At 38.7% G+C, this 13,331-nt stretch overlaps 1 protein-coding gene across 1 annotated transcript; it reads left to right on the forward strand.

Annotated features, from left to right (window-relative positions):
- The first annotated feature begins 2,126 nt into the window (after nucleotides 1–2,126).
- LOC578712 (39S ribosomal protein L1, mitochondrial) lies at nucleotides 2,127–11,256 on the forward strand. The gene is made up of 9 exons (XM_030979717.1): nucleotides 2,127–2,232; nucleotides 3,383–3,506; nucleotides 4,616–4,781; nucleotides 6,124–6,252; nucleotides 7,330–7,410; nucleotides 8,035–8,224; nucleotides 8,623–8,726; nucleotides 9,310–9,391; nucleotides 10,182–11,256. The coding sequence occupies exons 1-9, from the start codon at nucleotides 2,169–2,171 to the stop codon at nucleotides 10,316–10,318; spliced, it is 1,077 nt and encodes a 358-aa protein (XP_030835577.1). The 5' UTR covers nucleotides 2,127–2,168; the 3' UTR covers nucleotides 10,319–11,256.
- Nucleotides 11,257–13,331: the final 2,075 nt, after the last annotated feature.

Raw genomic sequence — 13,331 nt, forward strand, 5'->3', positions numbered from 1 at the left:
AATCTGGTTGTTTGCCCATTATCCTAATTGTAATAAGTGCCTATTCCCCCTTCTTGTAAATGCCCGATTTTAATTTCTGAAGATTGCCCCTTTTACGGTAGGGAAGTGCCGCTTTTCAACTCATTTCATTTGTTGCACGTGCCCGCTTTCCTTTCGAGTTTCTAAGTGCCCTCTTCCATTCTGATAAGTGTCCTTTTCACTTCTGATAAGTAACCCAATGCCCCTTCACCTTTCTAATACGTTCCCCTTCCAAATATTATACGTTCCCCCTCGTTACTTTCGATGAGGGTGTTCCTTTTCTGATTTAATTTAAGTAATTGCCCTTTGATAATTCAGTGCCCTTCATGCATACTTATACTTCCCACTCGTGTTTTGAAATACAAAGTGTTTATTCAATTTTGCTAAAAATAAGATATAAACACTCTCTCTCATTTATAGATTATGTAATTATGTAAACTACTAAAGATCTTACTTCTATAATTATGACGTGCTTTAAACCCATTCAGAATTGGTTGTATCCCCTTATTAAAATCTAATCTGAACTCACGTATACAAATCTCAAATATTTTGCTCGCTCGCCATTCAAAACACCACACACTCGAAATCGAAGCACGCCCCCCCCCCCCCCATTCAGTGTTATTTAGGGTACGCATATGCATGTTCCCTCCTTTTGAAACGCCCCCCTAAGTGCCGTATGTAAAGTCAATACGGGCCGGATTTTTGTGTACTACGAGCCGGACTTTAGTGCGTGAAAAGTACCCCTTTACCGGACATTTTGGTAACCAGCATGGTATCCCTCCGTGCACGGAGTGGGGGGGGGGGGGGGGGGGGATTTGACCACTCAAAGACAATAATATATTTTTTGAAGACATCCCTGAAAATGTATTCTATTACAAATAAATCTATATCTCGCTTTGCAGGAGCCATTTTCTTCAAGGAAGTTATGGCCCTCTCCCCCCCCCCCCCCAAGTTACACGCATATTTCAAAAGACGCTTCGTCGCCCCTGTCGCAAACAAAATAGATATGACGTCGTTCGTTGAAACAAAAGGAATGTTTAGTTGTAGCCATAAATTATATACCCGCCGTAAATGTTTGATACTGGCCAGAGGGGTATTAACCTGAAACATTTCCAAGCAATTACCCCCTCCCCCCCCCCCGAACATAAATATATACATATCTATTATGTGGCGACAGACAATTCCAGTCCGAATGTAAACGCCCCTCTTGTGGGCATCGGCTGCATAGTTTACAAATTAAAAAGATCTGGCACAAAAGGATAAAATGTAATCCTCCGAACCCCCGACGCACACAGAAAATTAGGCAATGAAAATAAGATTGCACGTTTAACTTTTCATTCTCTACCTACACGCAATTCAGCAAGATCAAATGATAGAGCAGAATACTCAGTATATCCTACTCTCTGGAAATCCATCTATGTTGAGGGGCAAATTAATAATATACTCAATTACTTTTATGAATGTCTCTAGTCTTTACCCCAATTTATATCTTTTTAAAATCATCCCATTTTATGGGATGTTGTTTTGTTCCCAATTTTCTAACAAGCAAAGAGTTTTGAGTTATGGTTGCATAATAAAGACATAGAATAGCGGGGGACAATTTGACTTTATTTCCCGTCTGATTAATCAATGAAAGGGGGGCCGGGAGCTTCCATCCCCGATCCCGCATAGCCAGGGCCGTAGCCAGAGTTTGATGTTTGGGGGCCGGGGGGGGGGGGGGGCTACGGGCCTGCGCATAGCCCCCTCCCCCTATATCCCTCTGATGTGGATTAAATATGATGAACACTTTAAAAACAAATTATATGGAACTTGTAGGACAGAAATACTGGTACGCAAGGAATAATATTTGTACAATTTTCGTCCCAACATTTTTTCGTTTTGTTTTAAAATGATATTTGATTTCCTTCCTCATAAACTTGACATTATAAGAAATTATCACAATAAGTAATATAAAACGTGATCTTCAATACAAGACATTTCATGAATTACATCAATTGATGAACGATGAAAATAGAAAAATCTCAAATTATATAAATTTGTACATTTTTTTAATTTTTTTTTTAAATAAGGAAGGAAGGAAGGAACATGGATGTGTATGCGAGTTTATATCTGTCTCCCTCTTTCGCTCCTGTACTTTATGGTCTTTCAAAATGGCAGCCTCCATGAGTTCAGAATTTCTTGCAAGGACAGTGTGTGGCTCTTTCAATAGGATTGGTTGGTGCAATCTTTTTTCGATATTAATTTTGTTAATTGTTGTTTGTGTGTTCATTTGATTTCTTTTTTTTCATTTCATGCTGTCAGCAGAGGTCAGAGTCTGATGAAAAATAGGGGAGCGCGTCGTGGTCGTGAGACGTGAGCACTGAGTGCGCTAGCGGCAGGGTCTCGCTGCTGTGCCACCGCGCCGCGCCTGCTAGCTGCTCCCCGGCCCCGCTAGTCATGCTAGTTGCTTCAGTGGTGAGGCCGGTGTGATATTAGCGAGCTAGCTAGCGTATAGCGATAACCGTCTGTTATGGAATAGATTCTATAATATAGGGAGTTCTTTAATAAAACTGAAATTGATAATTTTTAAGATTCTGCCCAACTCAAGTCAAACTTCCAGAACATCCTAAAAATGCTCTGAAATTAGTAAAAATGAAAATGACTAGACTCTAAAACAGATACTAAAAATAAAATGATCAAATATACCCAGGCCCAGGGGCCTCGCTAAAGTAAAAAAATAAAAGGGGTGGGGGTGCAACCTCCCCCCCCCCCCCTCCTTTCAGGATTTTGTCAGTGAAAAGGGGGGATGAGAGCCTGAGAGGGAAAGAAAATGAGAAGAAAGAAAGAAAGGAGAGGGAAAAAGGAAAAGAAAAGAAAAAAATAAGATCAAAAAGGAGAAGAAAAAAAAGAGAGTGAAAAACAATGAAAATGAAACCATAGAAACGAGGAGATGAAAGAGGAGAGAGAGAGAGGGGAGTAAGACTTATTAAGAGCATGATACTAGAGAAGGGGTGCCGGGTGGGAGTTAGAGAGGGGGGGGGGGGGGGGGTTGTTGGGTGGAGTGGTCTTGTCGAGGGAGCCAGAAAGATGCACATGTTGCTGTGTCGGGTCAGCTGTGTTGGTATTCCTGCTCGATCCTCATGTACTATATCAATGTACTTTGAATAACTCGGTGAGATGTATAATGTTGGCCGTTGGGTTCGGGGGGGGGGGGTGTAGAAGCAACTGATTACCTACAAAACTAGCCACCAATTACCGTACTGACAAATATATAAATGCCAATGTCTACCAAAAAAAAAAAAATTATGTCTCACCTTCACCAGAAGTTGAGCATTCTCGTTACACACCCTGTCTTACCCAGCTTTCTGTGTTTTCTTGATTTCAGGCTTTCTGATGGGGAGAGTTCCACATGGAGCAATGAGGGTAGCCAGACAGACGAAGGTATTCCCCAAGCCTCAGGAGACAAACTATGTACTCCCTTCTCATCATAGCAGATGTCTGTTTCATAGGTAAGATAGTTAATCTGTAACTGTTGAGTATTGAGCCACTTCGGGGTTAAAACCATTGAGACGACTGCTGGATACATATTCATTAAGGTAAAGACCAGTTAGAAACGTTGTGGAATCGATCAGAAAAGGTTGATCATCTAGCATCTAGCATCTGCAAGGTTCTGGAATCGTCAAAATGATAAGAAATTTGGCCCATTCTTCGTAAAGTTACAAGCACTATACACAGAAAGATGTATATGGGACTACCCTATATCTCTCACAAACCATGAGAGAAACAAGTTTACCAAATATATGAATTAGTAGGCGTTTTCCCGGCAAATTTGTTATCATCATGTATTAGTCAAAACATATTCTTTCACATGATTGGTAATAAGAGCTTCCATTTCATTTTTTGAAATTGGGGCGTTTCCAATACTGGTCTTTACCTTTAAAGCCCCACTGCTCTACTTATAGCTACTTGCGCCCTCATATGGAACTAGGCAATCATCTCATTTTCATATACCGGTACCACTTATTAAAACTTCAGTCTCTAAAAATACAATTTTATGGAATGAGTTACCTCCTAATGTTAAAGCAAGCCCAACTCTGTATACATTTAAAAAGATATACAAACAATTACGTTTTTGTGAATAGTATTTTATTAGTTTTTATATATATGCAATCAGGTGTTAGATGTTAGGTGTAAGGTGTTAAGTGTTTTAGGTTAAAATTTGTTTTATGTCGCAAGGGACCAGCACCACATAAGACTTAATTGTTCTTTCTTGCTGGTTCCTCATTCGTATATATATTTTGTATTTTATGTTCATCTTTCGTTATGTTATTTGTATGTTCTTTACTTATCAATGTAAATATCGATCTTATAATTATGTATGTTTTTATATGACGAATAGAATAAATTGAAATTGAAAAATTGAAAATATAGCAAACAATGCCTAATCGGTGCCTGTTGGTCCCCCATGATCCCCATTTTCTTATGTTAATTGAGAGCTGATGTGATGAGATAACCACCTGTCAGTGACCTTGATGGTAGGTCTAATCCTCCTGTCTTAACTAGTGCAGACGGGCTTTAAATGATGATTATTAATATCATTTGTATTGTTATCATCCAGTGCAAACAGGCTCTCAAGCCAGAAGGAGGATGTTGCCTTCGACGACACAGATGCAGAGGACGACATGGCGGTGAATGAACTCAGCCTGGAGATGAAGCCTAAAGGTTACATGGCTGCCAGACCAGTAGATGATGTCTACATGATCTGTCATTATCCTCCACAAATGGTAAGTTCTGTCATGTAGTCTGGTTCATTCAGAAAGCAAAAGATGTCCAAATAAAGCAGTAACATTTTTTTTGGAATTCATGTTCCTTTCTCTTGTATGTATAGTTTCATGTAGCATGCAAAGGGTGAATTCTTTAGAGGTTTTATGGTAGATCATGCTTCAGAGACAATTGCTGTTCAGTATTCAGTCAATATCCTACACTGACTGAATTCCTAACATCAACCCTAATCTAAACTCTTTACCTATCCTAATATCCAATTTGCAAACTTAAAAATAAACCCTAAATCTTTTAAATATGTTGAATGACCAACTTTTGTAATTTTTGTGCAGACTTCCACTAAAGATCCCCCCACGCTTGTATTGTAAACAAGTAATTATCCCATAAAAATGAACTTTCAGGAGCCATATTTAGTGGGTTAAATGTCTTGTTTCATAGTTCACCCATTGCATACTGGACCCAATAATCCATGTTTTAAGCCTATAGCATTTTGTGAATTCAGTAGCCAATGGGTTGATCTTGGTTTGAGATGTCTTCAATTGGATCAACCCTAATCCTGTTTCTACTTCAGGACAAAACAAATAGTCAGTAAAAACCTGTATTTTAAAGATTGGCCAAGGGCGACAATAACAGTGGTCTTTACAGGCAGGTGGTCATTGTACACTACAGAACAGGAATACATTTCAAGGGAAACAAAATTGTTGTCTTCTAAATCTGTGGTCTTTCTAAACAAGTGGTTGCTCTAGCAGGTTTCTGTGTATAAAGTAGAACATTATTATCCTTGCAGGAACTTTACTACCTGTGGCCTAGAAGGAGTAGAAGGGAAAAACTAACCTTGATAGCAAACTACTCTAAAGGAAACAGAAAAATTAGTGAAGTGGACTGGAGAAAGTTTGAATGGAATTGGACAATAAATGAGAAAGTGTGAATTCTTAAAAGTACTTATCACTGTATGGGCTCCCCAAATTGGCTGAAACGGAAATGTCTCTGCGATGTAGTGGTGGACAACTTTCCCATTTGTTCCAACACACAAAATGACTAAGATTTCAATTTTCAAAAATGTATGACTCAGGAAGGTTTTTTTTCTGTAGAGGGCCTATAACAATATGCTATCCATAATATATTGTAGGTAGCGCTACAAGGGAGAAGGCCCTGAGGAGAAAAATACATTCGCATAGACTTGGTGATCTCATATCTCAAATATTCATAACTCTCCTATTATTGGTCTGTATTATTTCAAACCTTTGTCCTTCTGTTTCTCTAATTTGTTTGATTTCATACAAATGAACTTATTATGAGGATTGGATAACAGCAAGAATCCGCTTTCATCTCTCTCCTTTCCAGGTTACTTTCCATGAAGCTATGGACAAGCTGCGATCCCAAGATCAGTGGGCGCACATAAGAAAACCAGAGCTCTACAAGAATAGGACAGTCACCATCAGTATTCTTCTAGATATGGCTCTTGAGAAAAAGGTAAAAAATATAGTTTAGTCGTCTTCAATTCTGGCTATTGTTGTATGACAGGCTATAGGTGACAATTTATACAACCCCCACCGTCCCCCTTCATCCTCATTCCCCCAAGGAAATTAAGGGTAGTCTTGAGTTCTAGTAACAGTGAAAATCTTTAACAAAATTCCAAAAATTATCACCAAATATTCCTACAAATATATGTAAATAGCATCTGCAAAATTATTCTGAAAGAAAGATTGTAATTGCTTAGTAAAAGATAAAATAAACATAAAATTTCATGACAAAATGTCAGGCATCTGTCTAGGCCTCATATGTTTTCTATTTTACATTATTGTCCATTGTGAACATACCAGATAAATTGTCCACAAAGGCCACTGTCTTGAATGACCACTTTTACTTCTTAGTGATGTTACATTATTGATGGGCTTCAGTACATGTAAAGTGTGAAATTAGTGGGAACTTCACCTGAAAAAAATGGCTTGAATCATCAAATTCATGGGATGACACAATTTGTGTTATAGAATATTTTTATAAAAGCTACCAGGGGCAATAAATTGAAATGGGAAAGATTAGTATTTTCTGTTTTATCTCATCCTACTATCTTGCCTTTGATTATAATTATATATCACTATGAACATAACTGACAAAGAAAGCGGACAAAATATACAGTTCCTCAGGTAGACAAAGAAACACATCCCTTCACTGCTATTATGTAAAAATGTGTAGAACAGTGTCACGTGCATATTCACCTTTTTACATAATAGCAGTGAAGGGATGTTCCTTTGTCTACCTGAGGAACTGTATATTTTGTCCGCTTTCTTTGTCTGTCATATTCATAGTGCATGTCGATCATTATTTCTCCAAACATTTATTGTTCATCTGTTCTGTGTCCATGATTTAATATTTGTTTGCTTGCTTTTTTCTTTTTTCTTCAATGCTAAATTCAGGGGTTTACTCCTAATATAGTTTGTATCTTCAATATAACTGTCATCAATATCGACTGACTGATTGAAAACCTTCTTTATTGCTTTGATGCTATCCCTATCTTATGATGATTGTTTACTTGTTATATTTTTACAGAAAAAGGTAGTTGCCTTTACGAACATGGTCATCTTACCGCACCAATTCAAAGAGGATAACAAGGTGTTGTGTTTCGCAGAGGTGAGTAAAAGGTCCATGCGGGGCTTGGCATTAACAGGTGGCCAGTTGGTTTGGAGGCACTTGTTAGTCAAAATGCAAAACAGGGTCTGAGCTCTGAGACTATACTTACTAGGTTATATATTGTAGCCGCTCTAGGCAAAACTCATCCAACGCAATGGAAAACGCCATTAAAGCCAACAACAAGAACAGACAAAACCTGTTGATGGACACATTTTTTCTAAAACACTCCACAGGGAGTGGAGCATGTGCACTATAGAAATGAATCCAATGACTTTTGGTAGTAATAATTACATTGTAAAGCACTTAGAAACGTAGTAAAAAGCGCTAAACAAATCGAGGGGTCGGTGACACAAAGACGTACGGTAACTCCAATTTGGCTATTTTGAGAAAAAGTGGTTTATGTGTCACTGAGCACTTGGCCTTAAGGAGTTAACTCTATATTTCATTAGCCATTGACTTCAATGGGGTGTTGGTTGGAGTTAAATCTTTGAATTTCCTGGAAAGCCCACATTTTTCAGAACATTTTGATATCAAATACTCATTTTGGTAAAATATGGAGTTACGTCTTTGTGTCACTGAGCCCTCGAAATGTAATTATTAATATTTCATATTCCCTATGACCAGGATTCAGACACCCAGGCAGCCCTGGATGCAGGAGCTTTCATGGTTGGCAACGCAGACACCGTCCAAGACATCGTGGACCACAGGATACACCACAGGGCATTCGATTACTGCGTTTCCACCCCGGAAATGATGCCCAGCCTGACCAAACTCAAGGAGAAACTCAGGAAAAGATTCCCTGCTTCTAAAAGAGGTTTGTACTATGTAGGGACACCTGCCTTTATATGTACAGACCAGTTCTGGTCATGCAATTGCATTGTGAAAGAAACGTAGTGGAATCGATCAGAAAAGGTTGATCATCTAGCATATAAGTATTGGTGTGTACTGCAAGGTTCTGGAGTCATCAAAGTGATCGAAGCAATCGCATGACCAGAACTCAACTTTAACTTTTAGGCTCATAAAGGATACCAACACGGAACACAAAGTTAACATACAGAGAAAGACATTTCTGTTTTTGATGATAATTTCCTTTCTCTGTGTTTGAGAGTAGTTTAAGATAAAATAGCGTACTGGCACAGTTGAAATTAATACAGATAGCATAGGGAACGTTGTACTATTTAAAACTTTTGTGTCATTGAAATGTTTTTACAGGATCCGTTAGCAACAATATCACTGCCATGTTAAACCTGTACAGCAAGGGGCATGAATACAAGGTACAAGGCAAACACAACACCATCAACTGTGCTATCGGCAAGGTAAGAATGATGTATATATTATTTTTTTAAATAAAAAATATAATAATTTTGTATAAACAAGGTGATACCTTTGATAAATGTGGCTTCTTGTATAATGCCCACATTTTGGTCCTGTGATGAAGATTGCACCCCAGTATATTTACTCCTGTTACATCCATATGATGTGATAAACTGCCCACTCCTCCCCCCCCCACCCCTCCCATCCCCCCCCCCCCCCCCCCCCCCCCCCCCCCCCCCCCCCCCCCCCCCCCCGCCAAAATAATATAATAATAATAATAATAATGATAATACAATTTTGGATAATAATATAACATAGAGGAGAAAAAAAGTAAGAATGTATACAAATACAAATGAATCAAAACAAGATCAAACAATGTGTGGTAGTTGCAGTTCACCATGTCTTAATTGTTCAATCAAGCCCTTAACATTTTTCTGCATTAGCTTGAAATAGACGGTAACATTTGAAAATGTTCCCTTACCATGTCATGTTCGATCAAGCCCTTAAAAAATTTCTGCATTAGCTTGAAATAGATTGTTACAATTGAAAATATTCCTTTTTTCATTTGTTTTGTTCCTTTCACAGCTAAGTCTTACCAATGAGCAACTAGAGGAAAACATGGCTGCCATCATCTCAGATGTCTGCTCACACAAACCTCTGGAATTTGGTAAGTAAAGCACAACAAACAGTGGCGTAGCTAGAAGGGGGCATTGGGTAGGGACACATTCCACCATTTCATGGCAAAAACAATTTAGAATAGAAAAAATGGAGATGATCAAATTTGGAGTTTATGTAGCACTGAATACATCTAGGTGTCCCAAAATGCTTTACAGAAATATTATTGGAGAGGGGGAGGCAATGTGATAAGAAGATGATACAATCCTTTCTATGGCCTCATTTAATTGCTTTTGATTATCTTGCATTTCATTCACCTACTTCACAGTTTTGTTCCTCCCCCCCCCCCTTATCTTCATCTTCTTCATTCTCTCTCTCGTATAGTGTAACTTTTATGGCTGAAGATTAACACACTGCAGAGCGGTAATACATGCTGCCATTCTACAGCACCAACACACATTTCACATGTATAAATAAATGTATGTTTAACCACTTAAATAGTGGTATGGGGCACATTATAACAAAGTTCTGCCATTGGCTGGACCCATGCTATTCCACTGGCAACAAATACAGCTAAATCAGCTACCGTATCCAGGCAAAATAATACGGGGGAATTAATGTCTTATCTGAAGCGTCCTCCTAGAAGTGTTGGAAAGAACAAATATTTTAGCTGTTAAGGGTACTGCGTTATTTATATAAGGTAACGAATGTATAAACAAAACTGCCATAAGTAATGAACACCCATGAAAGGCATCATTGTTTCTATTACATATTAAAGTAAAATGAAATAAATTATAAAATCAAGCCTATATGTTTTATCACATCATTTTTTTTTGTTTCAGGGTCATTTATCAAGAAGCTCACTTTGACGGCTTTTCTCTTGGACGGTCATGTGCTCGACTTTAAGAACTACCTTCCTGTCTCCGATGAAGATAAGAAGCTCAAAGAAGAATTGGAAAAATTAGAACAATCAACGTGATTCCTCTGAACTTTTAAGCCATATTTTAAAAATTGGCATAAATTTAAACCTGGCTTAATTGACCCTACTGCAAATACGATGTTCGACAGTAGATGGCGACCTTCCTCCTACACTGCGCAGGTCAGCACATGCGCAGATATGATTCTGGGGAAGACGATAAGACACGGTTTCTTCTGGCTTCCATAGAAAATGACCTGGGGAATGAACAGAAAATGACCAGACCTTTGTTTTGCGCCATTGCCATTCATTTACAAGTAAAAGAGAAATTGAAAATCTAGGTTTTTTGTGGCGGTTTACCATGTTATATCTGAATGAATGTTTAGGCAAGATTAAACCTGGCCTACAGTTAGGTGGCTTTGGGGAATATGAGCTGCAGTTCTTTCAGTTTTTATTGAGGATTGCTCGCATCTTCTTCAGTTTGATATAATATGAGCAATGCAAGAACAGTGTTTGTGCCATGCAACATATCTAATCTAATCAGGGGTACCAGTTTTCAGGCTTTTGCCTTCTTGTAGGCCATGCCATGTAATGACAAATAAAAATAATAATCCACTGTTCTTGCATAGTGCATATGGTGATATGATTTAACATATTTATGCGATTCCAAAAGGGTTTAGATTGTACAGTCAAACCTGCGTTAGTGACCACCTGTCTACAAAGATCACATTTTTTTGGTTTCCCTTGAAAATGGTTTCTCATTGATACATGTACTATTGGCACCCGTCTACAAAGATCACCTGCCTATAAAGACCACCTTTCTTGTCTCCCTTGGGTGGTCTTTATAGACAGGTTTCACTGTACCCTTGCCATAGCTCAAGCAGGGCACTAGCTGACGGTCATTTCAAAAAAAAGTTCAGGCAGATCTTGATACAACTGTAGATAAAACGCAAATTATGTTATGATATGTTTTATATACATGCAATGATCTTGTAAACCAACAGTGTTGTTACATGGTTTCACTTCTGTACTGTATAATGCTGCTGCTGCTGCTGATGGTGATGATGGTGATGATGGTGGTGATGATGATGGTGATGACATTGATGATGGCAATGATAAAGAGAGTTTGAGGGTAGTTATGATGTAGATGGTGGTGATGATGTTTATGATAAAGGCGAGTGTGAAGTTGATGACAAAGATGGTGATGATGATAATGAAGAGAGTGATGATGATGGTGGTGAAAATTGTTGAAAATCAATATGACGTTATCTGTTGAAATTAATCTATAATTGATCTGGAAAAAGATTTTACGATCTTTATCTTCCCTTAAAAAACGAAAAATATGTATTTAAACATGCCTGTATATCCATGTACCTATCTTTTTCTTGAGCAGCTCTTCACTCATCTAGTCTTTGCCTCTCTCTCTCTCTCTCTCTCTCTCTCTCTCTCTCTCTCCCTCCCCTCCCTTTGGCCCCTGTCGGCATCTGCCTAATTATACTTTCTTTATCCTAACGTTGCTCTCTCATGACTTGACAAATGTGACGTACGCCGAAAGTGGAGTGGTGGAAATAAAGATATTAGGACGCCCTCCATCTCCATCCCTCCAACGTCGAGAAACATTGTTTTATAACTTGATTTATATCTTGACCTTGAGAGGGAGCTGTACAACATAAAGAGTTTCTAATTTACAATTTCATAACTTTAGACTCGATTTCAACCGCGACAACGATCACTGAATATTGTAGGATCGCGTATGCTTCCAATATGTTCATTTGAACCAAATTCATGTCCATATACAAAAACTGTGTATACCTTTAACAGCCGGTTATTTTTGTCTACAAAATTGGTGCTTGCGTAGGTCGATTTCTCTTTTAATCTTTACACGAATACAGCCAGCTTTGTACTAAATTTGATTTGTTATTACAACTATAACATCGTCTTACTATCACATTATTTCATCATATTATACCACCCCTGAATTCAAGGTTTTCATGTTTTTCCCATTTCGTCTTGGCGTCATGTTCGGAAATAATTGGCCTGGTAATCGGAAGTAATTAAATCGTATAGCGATATCAATTCAACCCATACGCAAATGTGCTGGTAGAACAAAATATGTTTTTTTCTTTTCTTCAAAGAAGGTCTTTATTTTCTAGAACAATGACATGTCATCTATTCAGAGCCAACCGGGTGTCGACTTAGTTTGCCTAGTTTTAATTATAGTTAATGCTGGGCCCCGCCTATAGTAAGATTGATCCATCAATCGCAATTCTGCAGTTCCCTATTTCTTTTGTACATGTATAGTTGCGATTAATCTCAATCGCAAATAATTACGTTGCGATTAATATCAACTTTTTACCCCCCCCCCCCCCCTTCAGTGTTATTTAGGGTACGCGTATGCTCGTTTGAAAGCACAGTATCCGAGGAATGCCAACATTTCTGAACCCCCCTTTCGCGGGCTTTTCGCGGACTTTTCCTGCTTTGGATCGAACCCCCTAAATCCAGAACACTGCTCAATGTACCCCTTATTTATGATGATAATAATAATAATGGTGGCTTCTTATTAGCAATATTCGAAAAGAGAGGGAGAGAGAGAGAAAACACCCTCTTTTTGATATTTTATAATCTCTTTTTTAATTTCTCAGGAATCCAAAGAGAGAGAGAGAGAAAAAGAAAACAACCCATTTTTAAAGAAATTTTCGGGTGAAAAGGCAAAGACACCCCCTTTTAAAAAAATTTTTTTTTTACAATTCTCGGGCCGGACTTTGCTGTGCGAAAAGTGCCCCTTTACTGGAGAGATTTTGGGAACACGAATGCGGTCCCTCCGACCCCGGAGTGGGGGGGGGGACCTTTTATCAGACGGCATGCGCGTAGCCAGGATTTCAGTTAGGGGCGGTAGTGAGCACGCAAAGCGTGCGAAGCGCGCTCACCAGTGGGGGGAAGGGGGGAGTTCCCCCCTCCCGTGCGAAGCTTTGACGATTCGTTGTACCGTTCTCGACTCTTAATCCTTGTCTGAATTCACTTTCTCCCCCTTCCCGCGTGAAGCGCGGAAGCTTTGACGTTTCATTTAATTTCCGAG

The sequence above is a fragment of the Strongylocentrotus purpuratus genome, unplaced genomic scaffold, assembly GCF_000002235.5.
Source record: "Strongylocentrotus purpuratus isolate Spur 01 unplaced genomic scaffold, Spur_5.0 spur5_scaffold_10, whole genome shotgun sequence".
Taxonomy (NCBI): Eukaryota; Metazoa; Echinodermata; class Echinoidea; order Camarodonta; family Strongylocentrotidae; genus Strongylocentrotus; species Strongylocentrotus purpuratus.